This window comes from Lampetra fluviatilis, chromosome 17 (assembly GCF_964198595.1).
Source record: "Lampetra fluviatilis chromosome 17, kcLamFluv1.1, whole genome shotgun sequence".
Classification (NCBI taxonomy): Eukaryota; Metazoa; Chordata; class Hyperoartia; order Petromyzontiformes; family Petromyzontidae; genus Lampetra; species Lampetra fluviatilis.
Genome location: NC_136291.1, coordinates 4668860 through 4685333, shown reverse-complemented (window position 1 = coordinate 4685333; position 16474 = coordinate 4668860). Strand labels below are relative to the sequence as shown.

Here is a 16474-nt window from a genome sequence, read left to right as displayed (position 1 = left end):
CCTCGATAGTAAATGGTGTGTGCAGAGGGAGTAATGTACCGTGTGATGTAAGTTACTTAAGCACGTTGGATAGCAACGGTGGCTATAATCCCAACACACACTTGAGATAACCTCTCAACCATGCCCACATTCATTATTTGACGTCTATCTAATGTAAGCCAACGAAACCCGTGCCTGGCAAAGCAAGACCAAACACTCGGCAATGATCCTGATCATTTCCGCGCGCGTGCTATCATGGCACGTGCCCTGAAAGTTGAACTGCGCAAACCAACGTTGTTCTTTCTCGTGTTCTTGCTGCTGCGTGCACTCGGCATTTTTCTTGCAACAGGGCGATTCGGGGGGTCCCTTGGTGTGCGAGGATCGCGGCTCCTGGTTCCTCGCCGGCTTGGTGAGCTGGGGCGATGGCTGCGGGCTTGTCAACAAGCCCGGCGTATACACCCGCGTCACCGCATTCACCAAGTGGATAAACGACATCATCGCCCAATCTTAACGATCGGGCTCATGACGGGCAAGTCTTTCCCACGAAAGATCCCTCCAACTCGGTCCACCCGGCGGCATAGATGGGTGCATCGGTTGGTCGAACGGCTAGTCAACGCATCTGCTGGGGGAAAGTGTGGCTTCTCCCGCACTTTGCAAGACGATCTGGCCAGTGTGGAAGAGGAGGCCAAAGTTCGTGCTGGAGAGGAGCTCTTCGTTGCTTCTTCTAATGGAAGGCCCTTCCACCAGCGGTGGTGTGAGAGAAAAAAAAATGTGCAGGGCTTTGCACCCTTACCTGTACCATAATGATCACAAGGACTCTCGTGTATTATTTATTAACTGTGCAGACGGTGCTCACTATTGACGGCTTAGCATCAAACAGTATCTGTTTGCGGATGTTTTAAACAGGAAAAGTTTTTTGGAAGAGGAGTGTTGATAATGGTCATAGAATGAAATGTGAAACATTTTATACATGATATATGAATCTTCAGTGAAGAAAATCTTCACCTGTTTACTTCCTCCATGAAGTATGACTACGACTGCAACTTGGTGGAGTTGTGAATCCATCATCAACTTAATATGAACACTCCAAGAGTGTTTGTATTATACACTGCTGTCTTTGGTAATAATGAGGTTGGCCGAGATGCATGGGGGGGGGTGTTCCTACGTGGTTATAAAGTAGGTTATCTGGTTAAAGCTTGGTTATCTTTGACAGTGGTCAAAAGTAACATATCTTTAAGGTATAATGATAATTTCACCAAAATCGAATCTCGCTAGAGTGAATGCTTTTCACCTTTGTATGCATTGTAGGTACTCGGTTCACGTGACCCCCCCCCTCCGCACCTGAAGCCACAAGTGGCCGCTAGATTCAACCCAGTGTGAAGACTTAACAACTAATGATGGATTTCACAATCGAATCACAACCGTGAATCGCGGCGATTCATCGAACAGTCGGGGAATGAATCTTCTTGACATTTGTGCCAAATAGTGATAAGGAGCATGTCGCAAAACCTAAAGCATCGATTCCTCGAAACTTAATTGTTCCACTTTAAATGTAATATTGCTTGTGTGTTCTGCAGATTTTATTTTTTAAGTTGTCTCGGTATAAAATAGTGACGTAGTGATGTCACAACCCCTTCTTTGTATCGCACTTTACGCCCACGAGGACACGTGCAATTTATTATCGGGCTCGCGGGATCGAACAGTGATGACGTAAAACTGCACGTCTGCACAAGTGCAACATTGGGATATTTTTTATCTCATTTCCTAATTTGAAGGTAAAATTTCAAGCCAAATTTCCACGAGGTTCAGAGAAACATCTAATGAAAACCACCCGTGTTCACCTCATTTGAAATGCAACACTGAAAGGGCCTGGCTTTTGTACAAAAAATATTGTCCTGCCTGGAATGAATTGCATATTTGTAATTGCGATGTTGCAGATGGCACGTAGAATGCCGTGGTGCGGAAATATCCTGTCCGCGAGTAATAAGCCAGATTTAAATCTTGGCTTAAAGATTTCGTGACTGCAGGAATTCATATTCTTTGGGTCTTTCGGTAAAGTCACGTAGATAGGTGCAAAGAAAATAACAAAAAACTACGACGTTTCGATCGCAACACAAGCGGTCGTCATCAGGAAAACTGAGTTTGCCTTTAGAAGTAAACCCCCTTTTCCTGATGACGACTGCTTGTGTTGCGATCGAAACGTCGTAGGTTCAAAGAAAATAACAAAACTATCTACGTTACTTTACCGAAAGACCCAAAGAATATGAAGCCAGATTTAGTTAGAGCCTAGTCTCACATGGGTTGGTCCAACCCATGTGAGACTAGGCTCTAAGCAAAGCTGTCTCGAGTGTGGACCAATCAACTTCAAGGACAGTGCATATATTATCAGTTGTTTTTTGTTTGCATTGTGACTGCGGGTATTGTGGTCTATGTAAACATGACTCCTTGTAAAAAAGGTGTCAGTTTTGTTGCCAGATAGAAGGGTAAAAAAACAATTATCATATTTTTACTGGCAAATGAGGTTCCAATGGTGCAGATTTAGTTTGTTCGAGCACTTGCATTAGCAATGTGAATATAATGTTAGAAGTGGGATTTTTTTTAAATTAAATCTTGTGCAGCAGTGTATGTTAATGAGAAGCAAGCATTTTGCCTTGTATTATTTACGACAATTCCAAGGACAATGAAATATATTTCGTGATTTTTTTTTTATATTACTGTGATTTAGCATTTAAAGGTGGTGGGGGAATGGTGGCACAGTGGTTGGTGCATTGCACTATGAACCTCGCAAAGTCCCGAGTTTGGTTCTCTGCCATGGCTAAGTGGTGAGTGATATCCCAGCCACTGTCGGTTAAAAGTGCCACGCAATAACCGCATCGCTGGAATAAGCCTCACCCCCCCCACCCACAGATTTGCTTTAATTGTCATTGTCGGATATTAGAATTTCAAGCAACGATAAAAGGCTTGACTTATAAATGTTGCTACATAACAATTGTAGTAAAAATATCCAATTTTAAATGAACACTTAAAAAAAAAAGAAGTTTGGCCTGTTGGGTTAATTCCCTGGGGCAAACAAAATCGTATAGTGCTATCAATGCACGTAATTATGTATTAATTATCGTATAGATTTCTGTAAAAAAAAGTACAGTATATCTTTTAAACAAGATGTTATTTCAATGAAAATTATGTGTACGTATTTTGAATCTTCTTTGGTCCTTGTGTAAAGTTTATTGTTGTAAATGGCATTTATTTTAAAGCTGCAAAAGTTTTAAACGCAGTGTTGTACGTTTGCTATAAATTGAGCCAACGACCTGTGAGTAAACCTTGAAATTAGTTCAAGTTTGAGTAGCCTATGGAGTAATGTTCTTTTAAAATGATTGTTGCAATTTGTAACTTTATAAAAAAAAAATAAAGACCTAAACTAGTTCTATTACATGTTTTTTTCTATAAAGGTACTCCACCTTTCAACAAACAAGGTGTTGAATTTGACACGTCCAGTATTGTTTTGGAAATAAAACCCAACATTGGTGCGACTTAAAAAAGGCCTTTGTGTTGATGGTTGAGTGCATTCTAATACTGGTTGGAACCTCCTGGTTACACCAGCCCACAGGGGATTATTGTGTCCGTCCGTCGTGCATCCAAAAATAGGAGGGGAGGGGCTGGGTGGGGAGGGGCTGGTCACCCCGTGGTGCCCTTATAAAACTCAACGTTTAACCTACTCACGCCGGCTTGTGCCCGCCCTCAGTCGGCCATATTTGCGGAACACACCACGCCACCGTTGACCCTGGCCATTGACCCAGCAACCCAACGTTCCTACCAGCTCCCTCCGCAGGAATGTGTTAATCGCGGGTCCATTGGTGTAAGATGTATGGCGTTTCATTCACAATCTTGACGTAGCAGCATGAACACCCTGGTTGACAAAATGGGGAGAAGTAAACCGGATCTTCATCACTAGACGTGCAAATACTTACAATGCCCGTGGCAAAAAACGGTGGTGAAATGTTAACTACCTCGCCTGGTATACAGGAGGTCGTGGGTTCGACCCTGACACCTGTATATTTGGAGCTTGGACGTCTCACTCGATGGTCGCGTGGATTTTTCTCCGGGTCCTTTGGTTTGTTCCTCCATTTAGAAACATGCGTTTAAGAGAATCTGAAGCCACTTCCTTGAGCTGTCATCTGTGGCCAGGTTGCTTCTGAAAAAGAACTACATATCTTCGTGGGCCTTGCCTGGTAAAATAAAAAATAGTTAACAGTCTTGTGCACCAACGCGTTTAGGTGATTTGCATGCACCTTACCTCAGCTCGATCAACATGCTAAGCCAAAGGTGGTTAGAACAGCAAGAACCTCGTTCAAAATACTTCACGAAATGCATATTTTCAACTGCCGTGCATGTGTATATATTGCTTGCCAAGTCTGTTTTATGATGTTGTAAGTGTTGAAGACCCAGTCAAAACAGATGAATGCACAGTAACATGACAAGTGTGAGCGATTTTATTTAACTGAATCTTGTTGCATACAGACACACAAAATACATCGGTGAGAATGATAGCAAGCTTATTTGGATTGGAGCTATTGGGTTAAGCCCCATGAGGTAGATTTGAAATGTAATTTCTTAGAATTTCTTGGCATTTGCGAATACATGATTTGTATGGGGATCGCAGGCAAAGCTGTCGGTTATTCAATTAACTTCACGGGACATGGCAGTGGAAACTGCTTCAGCAACACCCTTGCCTACCAAGAGACGCACACAACACAATGTACGTTTCTACGCTTAAAGGCCGACGCTAAGCTGGATTTTGTAGAACGCGCAAGGATTATTTGAACACTCCGCATGCTTTTATTTAACAAGTTCCCGCTTTGTGTTAAATCCAACACAAATCGGGCACCGGTGACCATAGCAACATCTCTGTTCTTAAACAGGAGCGCGGGGAGTGTGTTGCAGAACCCAGTTTATACAGTGTCGGCCTCCCTTGGCGCTTTGCATTACAACATCACCTGCATTGTTGTTGTGCGGCGTCTGTCGGCAGGCGAGGTGTGCTGAGCCAGCTGTCGTTGCTGCGAACAATTTAAACGGATTCCTGGGCTTGCTTGTAGTCAAACAAGCTGCCTCTTTCAGCAAAAGCTCTGGCTGGCTCACGCCCATCGGCGGCACGCGGCTCTTCTTCGCCGCCGTGGTCAGCGTTGTCTTCCAGCTTTCCGAAGCCGCCGCCTCCTGGTGTTTGCAGGCAGAACGTGTCCTGGGAAAAGAGGGGGGGTCCAACAACACCGGTGTTAATGCAAAGAGGTGCTGCGCGTGCATGCGTCGCCTTAGGGAGAAATGCACTTACAAGTATGGGCCCGTTTTGTCAATCGACCGCTGGATGAGGGGCCTCCGCCACGCCTTATAGGGCCATGAAGGATATTTGACCGTACTTCACGCGGTGCCATTTGGTGAAGGTGGGAGGCGAGGAGAGCAGAGCCACACACTGCCCCCACCACATCCTCCAACGCACCTGCCGTCCACACTCGGTGGTTACCTGTGCAAGCATTATCCCCGGCTCTGAGGTGTGATGAAATGAGGTCCATTCTGGGGTGATTTGGTGATGGGCCTTTGTCTCCCCAGTGGCGATGTTCACACACCACACCAGTTACTCGTTTGAGGCTGAGTCGACCTAGGGGAAGCCCAGGACCGGTTCAAATAATCGTCACCGGTGTTGGCCGTGAGCGGGAATCGAACTCGGGTCGCCGGTTTCGTAGCACAGCGTGCTAACCACTACAACTACCGTCTAAAATAATAAAGCAACACATTTATATTTCACTTTACCCGCGATCAGCAGGCACACTCCGTTACGCTTCAGCACACGGGTCACTTGCCGTGCTAAATATATGCATTATTGCGCCCCCCCCCCAAAAAAAATACAAAAGTGTATTTTTATAATTTTTTCATGGTGTACAGTCTGGAAAGTACCCACATGGCAAATTTCAAGTTTGTTGCATGTCGGGAAGTACGCTAAACATTTTGAACAGACACACATATTCACAAATTTTCCTTATATATAGATTATATATATAGATACACGAAATTCTAATCTTTAAGTGTGGAGCGGTGGCACAGCGGTTAGAGCACTGCTGCAAAGCCAGCGACCTGCGTTTTTATGTATGTATGTATGTTCTACTTCTCTCCCGCTGCACGCAGCCAACCGTGCTGTGCGGACGTTTAATTCCTGGAAATGGCTCAGTGGCGAGTGATATCTGAACCGGTCCAGAGCCCCATACATGGTGACCCATTGTTAAACCAGCCCCACGACCAACACGGCTTGGTGAGGCCTCCTTCAAAGAGGGGAATGGCAAAAGGGCTGACATTTTTAAAAAGCGCTTTTAATGCTTCTGTGCACAAATAACTGTCAAATGTATATTTTTTAAATGCTGCGTCATGCATGACTTCAAAAAAAATGTGTATTGAGGCAAGGTCACTTAATGTTGTCAATGGAAAGACACGGCACTTGCATTATACCCATACACCTTGCAACACCACTGGCTCAGGTTATTTTGTATAACAACCCAAAAAAACCTTAATCGAAAAAACTAATAAAACCTTTTGTATTTTCAAAACAACAAGGGTGTAGAGTAAGGGTGAGTTTCGGATTACATTTTGGAGTTATGCAAATTATCTTCCTGCGAGCAACAGTGATGTCACGCGACGGGAAAGTGTGGAAGTGATGTTATATTAGTGATGTCGTGTCCAGTAAGAGGATCAATCCAAAACAAGAATGGTGTTGGTTTCGGATCTCCTGATATTTCGTATCTTGGCTTGATTTTCCGATTTTCTATTTATCAATATAACAATTGGGAGCACATCCCCAGTATGCAGATGTCTGACAAGTAATATTCAGCATTTTGTCGCGTTGGGGATCACTGTACAGATGCCACTTGCAATAGACCTGTCACACCTTATCAACTGAAATCCGCCTCACTCCAACGTTCCGTAATTTTTCTGTTTATAAAAAAGTGACATTACCAAATTGTGTAAACTGATACTCTTAGTTTTTTTTGGTAAAGCCACGTATTTAGAAATAAAATAAAACAAATCACGACGTTTAGATCTCAACACAAGCGGTCGTCATCAGGCAAAGGAGTACGACCGCTTGTGTTGCGATCGAAACGTCGTGATTTGTTTTATTTTATTTCTACCTACGTGACTTTGCCGAAAGAACTAAAGAGTATGGATTCCTGCAATCACGAAAGCTTCAAATCAAGATCTGTAAACTGACTTTAAAATAAATGAAGCTTCAACAACTCTATTCACTTTGTTTCCAATTCACTGTTTTATCTGAATACTGTAAGTGTAATTTATTTGAATACACATTGTTTCATTGTTTGTAAAATCCATAGGCCAGATACAATCGTTTACATTGTCCAAATAAAAATAAACAGGGATAAACAATGTTTGTATGATTCTAGATTTGAAGCTTTCGTGACTGCAAACATTCATACTCTTAGGTTTTTTCGGTAAAGTCACGTAGGTAAAAAAGGAATAATAAAAAATAATAATAAATTAATAGAAATAATAATAGAAATAAAATAATAAATCACGACGTTTCGGGTGCAACACAAGCGTCCGTCATCAGGTGGGACAACCACAGCAAGAAACAAATGCCCACTTCAGAAACGTCGTGATTTATTATTTTATTTCTATTATTTATTTTTATTATTTATTTTTACCTACGTGACTTTACCGAAAAAACCTAAGAGAACGTTTGTATGTTTTGTTCAGTGCATTCACCCCGGTTCCCATTAGACTCGGACAGAGCCACACCGTACATTACAACGTGTTGCGAGCGATGGATTGCACTTCGCACCTCAGTCACAATTAGGCGACTCCTTGATTCTCCACTGATTGGAGGATTGGAGGAGCAAGCCGCAACCTCCCATGTGAAGCTGCTCATCCTCGCATAATCGTGGAAAGCCCCGTGCCTGTCACTCATCTGCATTGCCGGTCATCGTTATTGTCATGACACTTGGCTCCCAATGCCAATGTTGTGTGTGGCCGTGTTATTGTAATTGCTTCCTGCAGACAGTGTTGGCGGTGGAGATTCCTCACCCCGGGCTGCACGGACACGGAGGATTTGGCTTCCAGCTCGAGGCTCTCTCCGTTCGCCCGGATAAACCAGTTCCGCCCGGTAGCTCCAGGAGCTCCTCCTGCAGTCCCAATGGCAATGCCACAACCAAAGTGAAAAACAACACAATACAATTTGAATTGCATCGTCGTCATCATCATCATAATCTATGTTGGAATATAACTGATTCTTTGCAATTGATTGTATCACAAGGAAGGTGTATTGTTATTCGTTGTGCTCTAGCCACTGCTGGATGAAGGCCTCTCCAAAGCCATCACCATCTCATGGTCCTGCGATGAAACAAGCCATCGAGCGCCTGCTGCACACGAGCCCATTTCAAAGCTCGATGTATGAGGTTGGACGTCTTCTCGGGGGGCATTTCATCTTTTGGCTGCCGCTGTCTTTGCCTTCGACATCATCGATTATAGACCGTACTCAGGTTAACGACAAGTGGGGGCTTTGGGAGGGCACATCGTCGTTTGAGCAACCACAACTGTCGACACTGGACAGAAACACTGCGACATTGGGGGCATCCAGGAAAAAAAAGAGGCATGTGTAGAGGTTTTTATTTTATCGAGCAACAGACCCTCAGTCACGGGCAGAGAACAAGGGGGAAGGGGTCTTGAGCCTGGATTTGAACACGAGCAGAAGTCGACAGCACGTGTGGCTATGGGGCCAGTCGAGGAGAATGAGCAACCACCCACAGTAATCGTCTACCAATAGCAAAATTCATTTTTTATTTGCATATTTATGGACCAAACTCCAAAATCCTTTGCCCCCCTCTGTCTCCTTGTGCAGAAATTAAATGTTAGTTTTATGTATCGTTGCAGTGCATAGTAAACATGTAACACGATTGAAGAAAACACGGGTAAACTGACTTCAACATTTATCACTATCCTCCCATAGTTACCGTGATAATAAATTACAGCACTTTGTCAGTCCACTGTTGGAAGAAGACCTCCACAATAATGGGGGGGGGGGGGGGGTCTCTGGTGACAATAACTCACCATGCTGATCAGTGCGGGCTGGTAAAGGGCATTCCATAAGTTCAGGTGTCGATCATCGCAAACAAAACTTCCGGCGGATACGATGGCACACCGAGTCATTACATAACTATGTGGGTACGCGATATTTAATCGAGGGTCAACTATTTAGTTTAAGGCGATTCACGTGATACACACACACACACGCGTATATATATATAAGCTATGAAAGGTATTATCTCAACATGCCATTGTTGTGAATGTGAAAACAGCTCATGAAAATGTCGAAGTACAGTCCTGGGCATGTTTCGTTGGCATAACAATTCAACTCGGAAGATTTTATCAATATATCTCAATTTTGGCTCGTGAAAGGATTTAATGTTGGCATTTATTTTTGCCACCTCTCAGTAACTTCTCGTTTGTTATATAAAATAGGTGATGTTTCAGGCAATGGCCCTTCTTGACAGGTTGCCCAAAACGTTGCCAATTGTTAATATTTTTCCTTACTTTCAGGGCAATGTTATTAACATGTCAATGCATCATATTTTTTTTTATTTAATATACAAATGTTGTTGTTGCAGTGTTAAGATGTCCTGACTATCGACTTTGTCGCCTTGGTGCGGAGGAGACGAGCTTGCCGTTGGAAATGACGCGGGCAGAGGGCAAAGGGGGTAACAGTGCTCGTCGTACCGTTCAGCCCGTACGGCGCAAAGCGCCGGCGCTCTGTGAGCACGGAGAGCAGGAGGGGGCGGCGAAAGAGCAGCTCCCGCGTCACTCCATCGCCGCCAGAGTGCCGCCCCTTTCCCCCCGTCCCAGCATTCAGTGCGAACTTCTGCAGCACAACGGGGTACCTGGGCAGAAGCATTTGTTACTGGTTTGGAAATGCCATTTTGAGTTGGGGTTGCCGCCTCTCAGGTAACAACAAATCTGGGACATATCGTGGGAGAAGTATATCTCGCATATCAGAAATAAACTATACAAACTATTCAAAACTATTAACTATTTTCTTTATTTTACCAGGTAAGACCCACTGAGCTATGTAGCTCTTTTTAAGAAGCGACCTGGCCACAAATGATAGCTCGACGAAGCGGCTTATCACGTGGAAATTGATAGCAGCCAAATACTCTTAAACGCATGTCTCTAAATCCGGAGGGAAAAACCGGAGGACCCGGAGAAAAGTCCACGGTACTAAGGGGAGAACATGCAAACTCCAAATAATATAAAGGTGTCAAGGGTCGGGATCGAACCCACCACCTCCTAAAAACCAGGCGAGGTAGTTAACATCTAAGAAGGGGGGCGAGTAACTACTACTTGAGTGGTGGATTACATCTCAAACTGGCAAAAAAGAGTGAATTTTAACGTCCCGGGAGGACTTATAGATGACATAATTCGATACAAATTCAAGTTGACACGAGACGTATCTCTTCCACTCTAGATCGGTGCTCTTCTTTCCATGCCGCCGCAGTGACGGCAGAGGGGAGAGTGGGGCGGGTGAGGCGGTGCGGAGGAGTGCACCTCTTCTCCAGGATCTCGGGGTCCGTGATGCGGGTGTTGGTCATGTGAGTGTGGACCCCGCTGCGGCCGCTCCAGTGCGGGCCGGCGCCAGCGCCGCCCGCCACCGTCTCGTAGTAGCCGATCTCCTCGTCTCCAAACGTGATGTTGTTCATGCAGCCCTGGTAAGGCCATTGGCGACACCGTACAGCAGACTTCGTTAATGCCAGAGGTGCAGAACCTTTCCCTTCATCGTCGTCGTCGCCATCATCAACGATTATCTTAATGAGATTAAGGCCTCTCAACTCACCGTTTGACAATGTAATAACCGCACCTTCCATTAGCACGGTTGGCGACGTACGGTGCGAAATAAGTTCAACATACACACGTACAGACAACACACCGAGCACCTATACACAAGCCGATTTCATCACTCCATCTTCACGACATTTAAATACCTTTGGCAGTCCACATAGTAACAAGCACCTTACAATAATAAAGTGTTGTAAAATAATGTATAAGTCGACCGAGTATAAGAAAACCATTGCAGTGACACAAGTGATTAAGCGCACTCAAAGCAGTGTTCGAAAATATTCCTCTATAATACCAGAGTAGTGCGACCAAGATGTCTGCAGTGGCAGATAAATATTGTTTACGAGCTGTTTCAAGTGGTAGGTCTCATCGCGTGGCCTCAGGCCATATGAATTAAAAGTCAGGCTCGACTAGGCCTGCGTGCCATGAATTTCGCACCCCTGGTAAATATTGTAATGTTACCATGTTCACAGGATGCACTTTTCCCCATGTATTTTAAAGTCAAAGTTTCGGGTGCGTCTTATATTCCGGTACATGCATATGTGTGGCAATATTTGTAAAACTTTATTGAAAGCAGATATGCATTAAGGATGTGTCTTACTTTCCAGTGTCTTATAATTTGGAGGATATGTAAAGTTAAGATGTAACCATGCTCAAGTGAACATTGTGCTGTGTTCACGTTTTGTGGCAATGCAGTTCCCATTGTGCATCTGTGAAAAGAGCTTCATAGCTCACCAGATCTTTCCAGTCTAAACAAAGATCCTGAATCATGGTGGAGAACTTCTTTCGCAACGTACGTAAGCCAACCGTGCTAATCGGAGGTATGGAAAAAAACATGTAAAACAATTCCCCATCGCCGTATCTCTCTCTCTCCTCTCCACCGACCTGCGATGCAGCGCACACAGAGAAGGCTCGGAAGATGACGTCGACGATGCGCTGAGACGTCAGGACGTTCCCTCCCACCACGGCGGCACCCAGAGAGGGCGACAGTATGGAGCCCTCCGGGATCACCACCCTCACAGGGAACAGGCAGCCCTGCCGCCCGGTAGGCACGCAGTGGTGGGGGCATGGAAGCCCACGAGGGTGGGGGGGCGGAATGGAGAGGGAGGGGGGATGGAGGGTGGGTGATTGTATGCAATTTACAATCTTTATAATGAACAGGTCAGTTTTCCAAAAGGTGTTTTTCAAAATAGTAGGGGCTCAGCCCTTCTGGCCTCTAATAACAAGCCTCCACTGCTGTCACCAAAGACAAAGATCCCCCGTGTAGCCTTAACAGACTGTTGGAATAAGTGCTGTTAGCGAGCACCTATGAAGGCCGACACGGCACACGAGGGCGGCCAGCACCACGCCTGACCGCCTTTGTCTCCCGATTGGCAATATTTGCACATCGCACAAGGTACCGATTTGAGGCTGAGCCGACCTCGGGGAGGCCCCAAGACTGGTTCAGGTAATCGTAACTGGTGTTGGCTGCGAGCGAGAATCGACCTCGGGTTTGCTGGGTTCATAGTGCGGGGCGCTAACTGCTGCGCCACCGCTCCCCACACTGCCGCCACCATAAACACATTACACAGCCCACCAAGAGCCTCATCACAAACCACCACTGCACTCCTTTTCCCAGCCAGCAGGGAATTACACGCAACACATGCATCCTGCCGACACACATCACCAAGTGACAGAAAACACTTAATTAGAATTGTCGTGTTTTGCAATTTGACTTGTTTTGTTTGAATACGTTTTTTTTATTGATTACAAATTATGCCGAGAAATCAATATGATCAATAAAAATGTGTATGTACGTTAAAACATGCAAACTGTTTATGACACTAATATGTATGATGTACATCCACTACAAATGTGAATGAGAAAGGAGATATACGCTACATATTATGAATTCCATCTCATCACAAACAGTTCTAATCACAAAGTGGCGGCTGTGAAAACAATGCATAAATCACAGCAAACTTACGTCATGAGCTGTAAAGGGAAAACAATATCCTACTTATTCATGCAAACATACCCATGTTTGTTAGATTAACATAATGCTACCCTGCGAAAAGTTTATTTTTAACAAGCCAAGGTTAGGTAACTTTGACAATTAAAAAAAAACATTATGCAGGTTTTCACGGTTGTGCTGTACAAATGACTTGCTTTCGGCTCATACCACGTGCTGTTTGGCACGATGTCCGACATTTTCGCTCCACGTGCTGAGAGCTCATTGGGCAGCTACTTCAGGAAGCGAATGGAGCAACCGACATCAACCTTACCGAAGCAGAATGTGAGCGCTGCTCCATTCGCCTCCTGGAAAAGCTCTCAGCACGTGAAGCGAAACGTCGGACATCGTGCCAAACAACACACGGTGCAACCCGGGAAACACATTAGAGAGCTTGGTTAACTTTGTCCAACTAAACTATTTGTATTTTACCAGATAAGGCCCACACTGAGCTGTGTAGCTCTTTTTCAGAAGCGACTTGGTCACAAATGATAGCTCAACGAAGCTGCTTATCATCGTGTGGAAATTTATAGCAGCGACAATACTCTTAAACGCACGTCGATTCTGAATGGGCAATGCTTGGGCAATGCCAAGCTGTACAGACCTGATTTAGAGGAATGTCCTGTCCCACCATGGAACGCAGGCAGTATATGAGTGCGGAGAGCGTGATGGCACGGGGAGCATTACAATTGCCCTTCACCTCTGGACCGGTCCCTGTGAAATCAAAGACCGCACTGCCCTGCAGGGCATGCAATTGTGACGAGTTTAAAGGCAACAAGAATTAACCGAGCATAAGAGGAGTGGGGGGGGGTGAGCTCAATTTGTCAATGCGCCCTGACACCAGTTCTGTTTTAATGTTTGAAGAGGTCAATGTGTCCGTTTCTTCTTGAAGCATTCCAAAGAAGTGACGTAAATAACAAAGGCTTTGGGTACGAAGCGAAATACAAAGATTGTGAAATGCAACAATAATAATTAAATAAATAATGTATACGCTGGATGGGGATGTCTTGGAGAATTTTTTAGAATCCACGTAAGAGATGATAATGTTAAATGAATCACACTGGCTTGATTAAAACACACGAACACACACTTTGGAAAGTTTTGTTGTATCACCACCTAACAGACGTTTGCACCACAAATATAATAATTCACTCACTCCACGCACTTAACATTCCTACTTATTATACAATGGGTTTTCGTCCCACATTTCCCAGGACACGCCTCATTTCCATTTTAAATTTCCATGAGCGTGCATAACTTGTTTCAGTCGAGTCCATGCTGCACGCACTTTTCTGTTCATCGTAACGTATTTCACCTCTGCATTGTATGGTAGCACTCACACATACGTGGTTGAAGACACCTTCAACTCTTGTATGGCAGTGTGATGTATCGGCATTGGGGAGATTCCCAGATTTGTGTAAGCAAATATACATAAATATCACAATCAGGCCACACCTTCATTAGTGAGGATCAATAACATCTGCATTGCCAGAGCTGAATGCTTTAAGGCCATGGTACATGAAGGAAAAATTAACCCGTAAAAACAAAGTTTTTCACTATAAATCCTTTACATGCGTGGCGGCTAGAGTCCTCTCGTCCTCTGGCTTGAGATGGCTGCCACCTATGGGTCAGATGATTTCCTGCCACCATTAAGCAATTGGTAATTAAATATAATTTATTTTTTCCTAAAAAGTGTAAAATTTTGGAAAACAATTTTCACGAAAATAAATTGTCACGCACAACGAGTCTGTGTGCAAAATGTCAGCTCGATTGGATCACGGGAAGTGGGTTAAAAAACGACCGAAAGATTTGCACGGTCGTAAGCGCGCAAGCAAGCACGCAAGTGAACTTAATATAAAGGATTTTATAAATATCACTGGCTACAAACCCTGTTTACTCTGATGCATCATTATGGCACAGTCATGTGACCCCCTGTCTGTCATCTGAATGGAAGTTTCCATCCCATGTATCCACTAAGGGGAACAGCAATGAACCTCACCCATACATGAGAAAAAAAATGTTTTGTTAGAATAAAAAGTGGCGCGGAAAATATAAAATATCGCCGGTGACGATTGCCCTCGCGTATCACGGCCTTCACAAGACAGGCGCACGACAAATAAATGTCTACGCAGAGCGGCGCAGCACTCACATCGGCAGGGTTGATCTCCACCGACAGACGGATAGGCGTTCCATCATCCATATGGTCCTCGGCTTCCACCCGAAGGGGCCCATCATTGCCGGGAGCCAAAAGACCGAGCGCAAACTCCTTGAGCATTTGCCTGACCGCCACCTCTGCATTGTTCTGTAGGGCAAATGATTAAAAGCAAAAACAAAGGAGACATAACCCGGGGTCGGAAATTAAACTCAAGTTGCTGGGTTTGTAGCATAGCATGTGAACCACTGCGCCAGCACTCCCAACTGCCGACTACTGGGCCAGCCACATGCACATACATGATAAACATACTGTATCGTTCCGCGTACTGTTATCACGCTGCTCAGCCATACAGCTCAAGAAAGTCGTTTTTGTTGTCGACCGCTTGGATAACCGCGTTGGAGCGGGCATGTTGCACGTTATGAAACACACGCTAAGCGAGGACTTACCGTCGTATTATTATTACACTTGCTTACCCAGGAAAGCCTCGCTGAGTCTCATTAATATTTTTGAGGAGACTCTTGCCAAGTTTTTGTAATGTTTGCAATGTTTGCTATATATAGTCAAATTGGGTAATTTGTGGTTAATGAAAAAATGTGGATCATGACAACGGCATACATTGGCCTACTGTTGCCAATGACGCCACGGTGTCATTTAACATTCATTGCGAAGCAAACAGCGTGCGCATTGTTTTTTACGTTTATTGAGCACCAGCAATAACCAGGGCGGCTGCTGGATTAGAGCCGTGTGCCTCTGCAACAAGCAGCGAATGCTTGGCATGCTTTTAGAGCAAGAGCTGACAAAATAATTATACGCGTGGTACAATAGCACTGGGTGGAGTGGTACGAGTTTGACTCTCGGCCAAGGCTTACATTAGTGCTGAGTGATATTTGAAGCCATCCTGGAACTTTTGCCAAATGAAACGAAAAACACATTTCACATGATGCCTGTGCACAGTCATTGCATAATGCCTTGAGGCTATTAACCCGCAAGACCTCAGTTTAATAATTAATTAGTGGTTGCCAGCGCAGTGCTCTGGGTCATAAGCCACCAGACCACCTCACTAGGTTTTAACATTTAACTGTTGAATTAAATTATGAACTTATGTGTAAATGGTTCCTGATGTTTTTACCGTTGTATTTGATTTGTTGGTATTCTGTATTGCTTTTTATGAGGGTCTCCTGTCTCATTTACATATCACCTGGTTAAAAATGACTTATTGATACATTCATAGTTAACACAGCTCTATCTTGACAGACTTACCTACATTCACATAGTAGGGACCAAGTAAACTAAATCCAAACAGGTCAAAATCTTTAACACCAAAGTGAAAAACAAAATATCTTTGGGAAGGTTTATAATGCAGTGTACATCCCTTTATTAAGCCACTGCTGGATGAAGGCCTCTCCATGACCCTTGGCGGGTGATGTATGACTCTACTTGACCGTGCTGGTCATTGCCGGTTGGTGAAG

General features: G+C 44.4%; 2 protein-coding genes across 2 annotated transcripts in view; one reads left to right on the top strand and one right to left on the bottom strand.

The window, feature by feature from the left end:
- LOC144936726 (transmembrane protease serine 6-like) overlaps positions 1–490 on the top strand; it is a 36302-nt gene extending 35812 nt beyond the window's left edge. The window contains 1 exon segment of the mRNA XM_078863855.1: positions 329–490. Within this exon segment, the coding sequence (XP_078719981.1) occupies positions 329–490 (162 nt within the window).
- Positions 491–4843: 4353 nt separating this feature from the next.
- The window catches only part of OPLAH (5-oxoprolinase, ATP-hydrolysing), a 34517-nt gene continuing 22886 nt past the window's right edge, over positions 4844–16474 (bottom strand). The window contains 8 exon segments of the mRNA XM_078864022.1: positions 4844–5215; positions 8059–8156; positions 9748–9908; positions 10573–10730; positions 11746–11895; positions 13455–13589; positions 15000–15152; positions 16443–16474. Coding sequence (XP_078720148.1) covers positions 5045–5215; positions 8059–8156; positions 9748–9908; positions 10573–10730; positions 11746–11895; positions 13455–13589; positions 15000–15152; positions 16443–16474 — 1058 coding nt within the window. The 3' untranslated portion in view covers positions 4844–5044.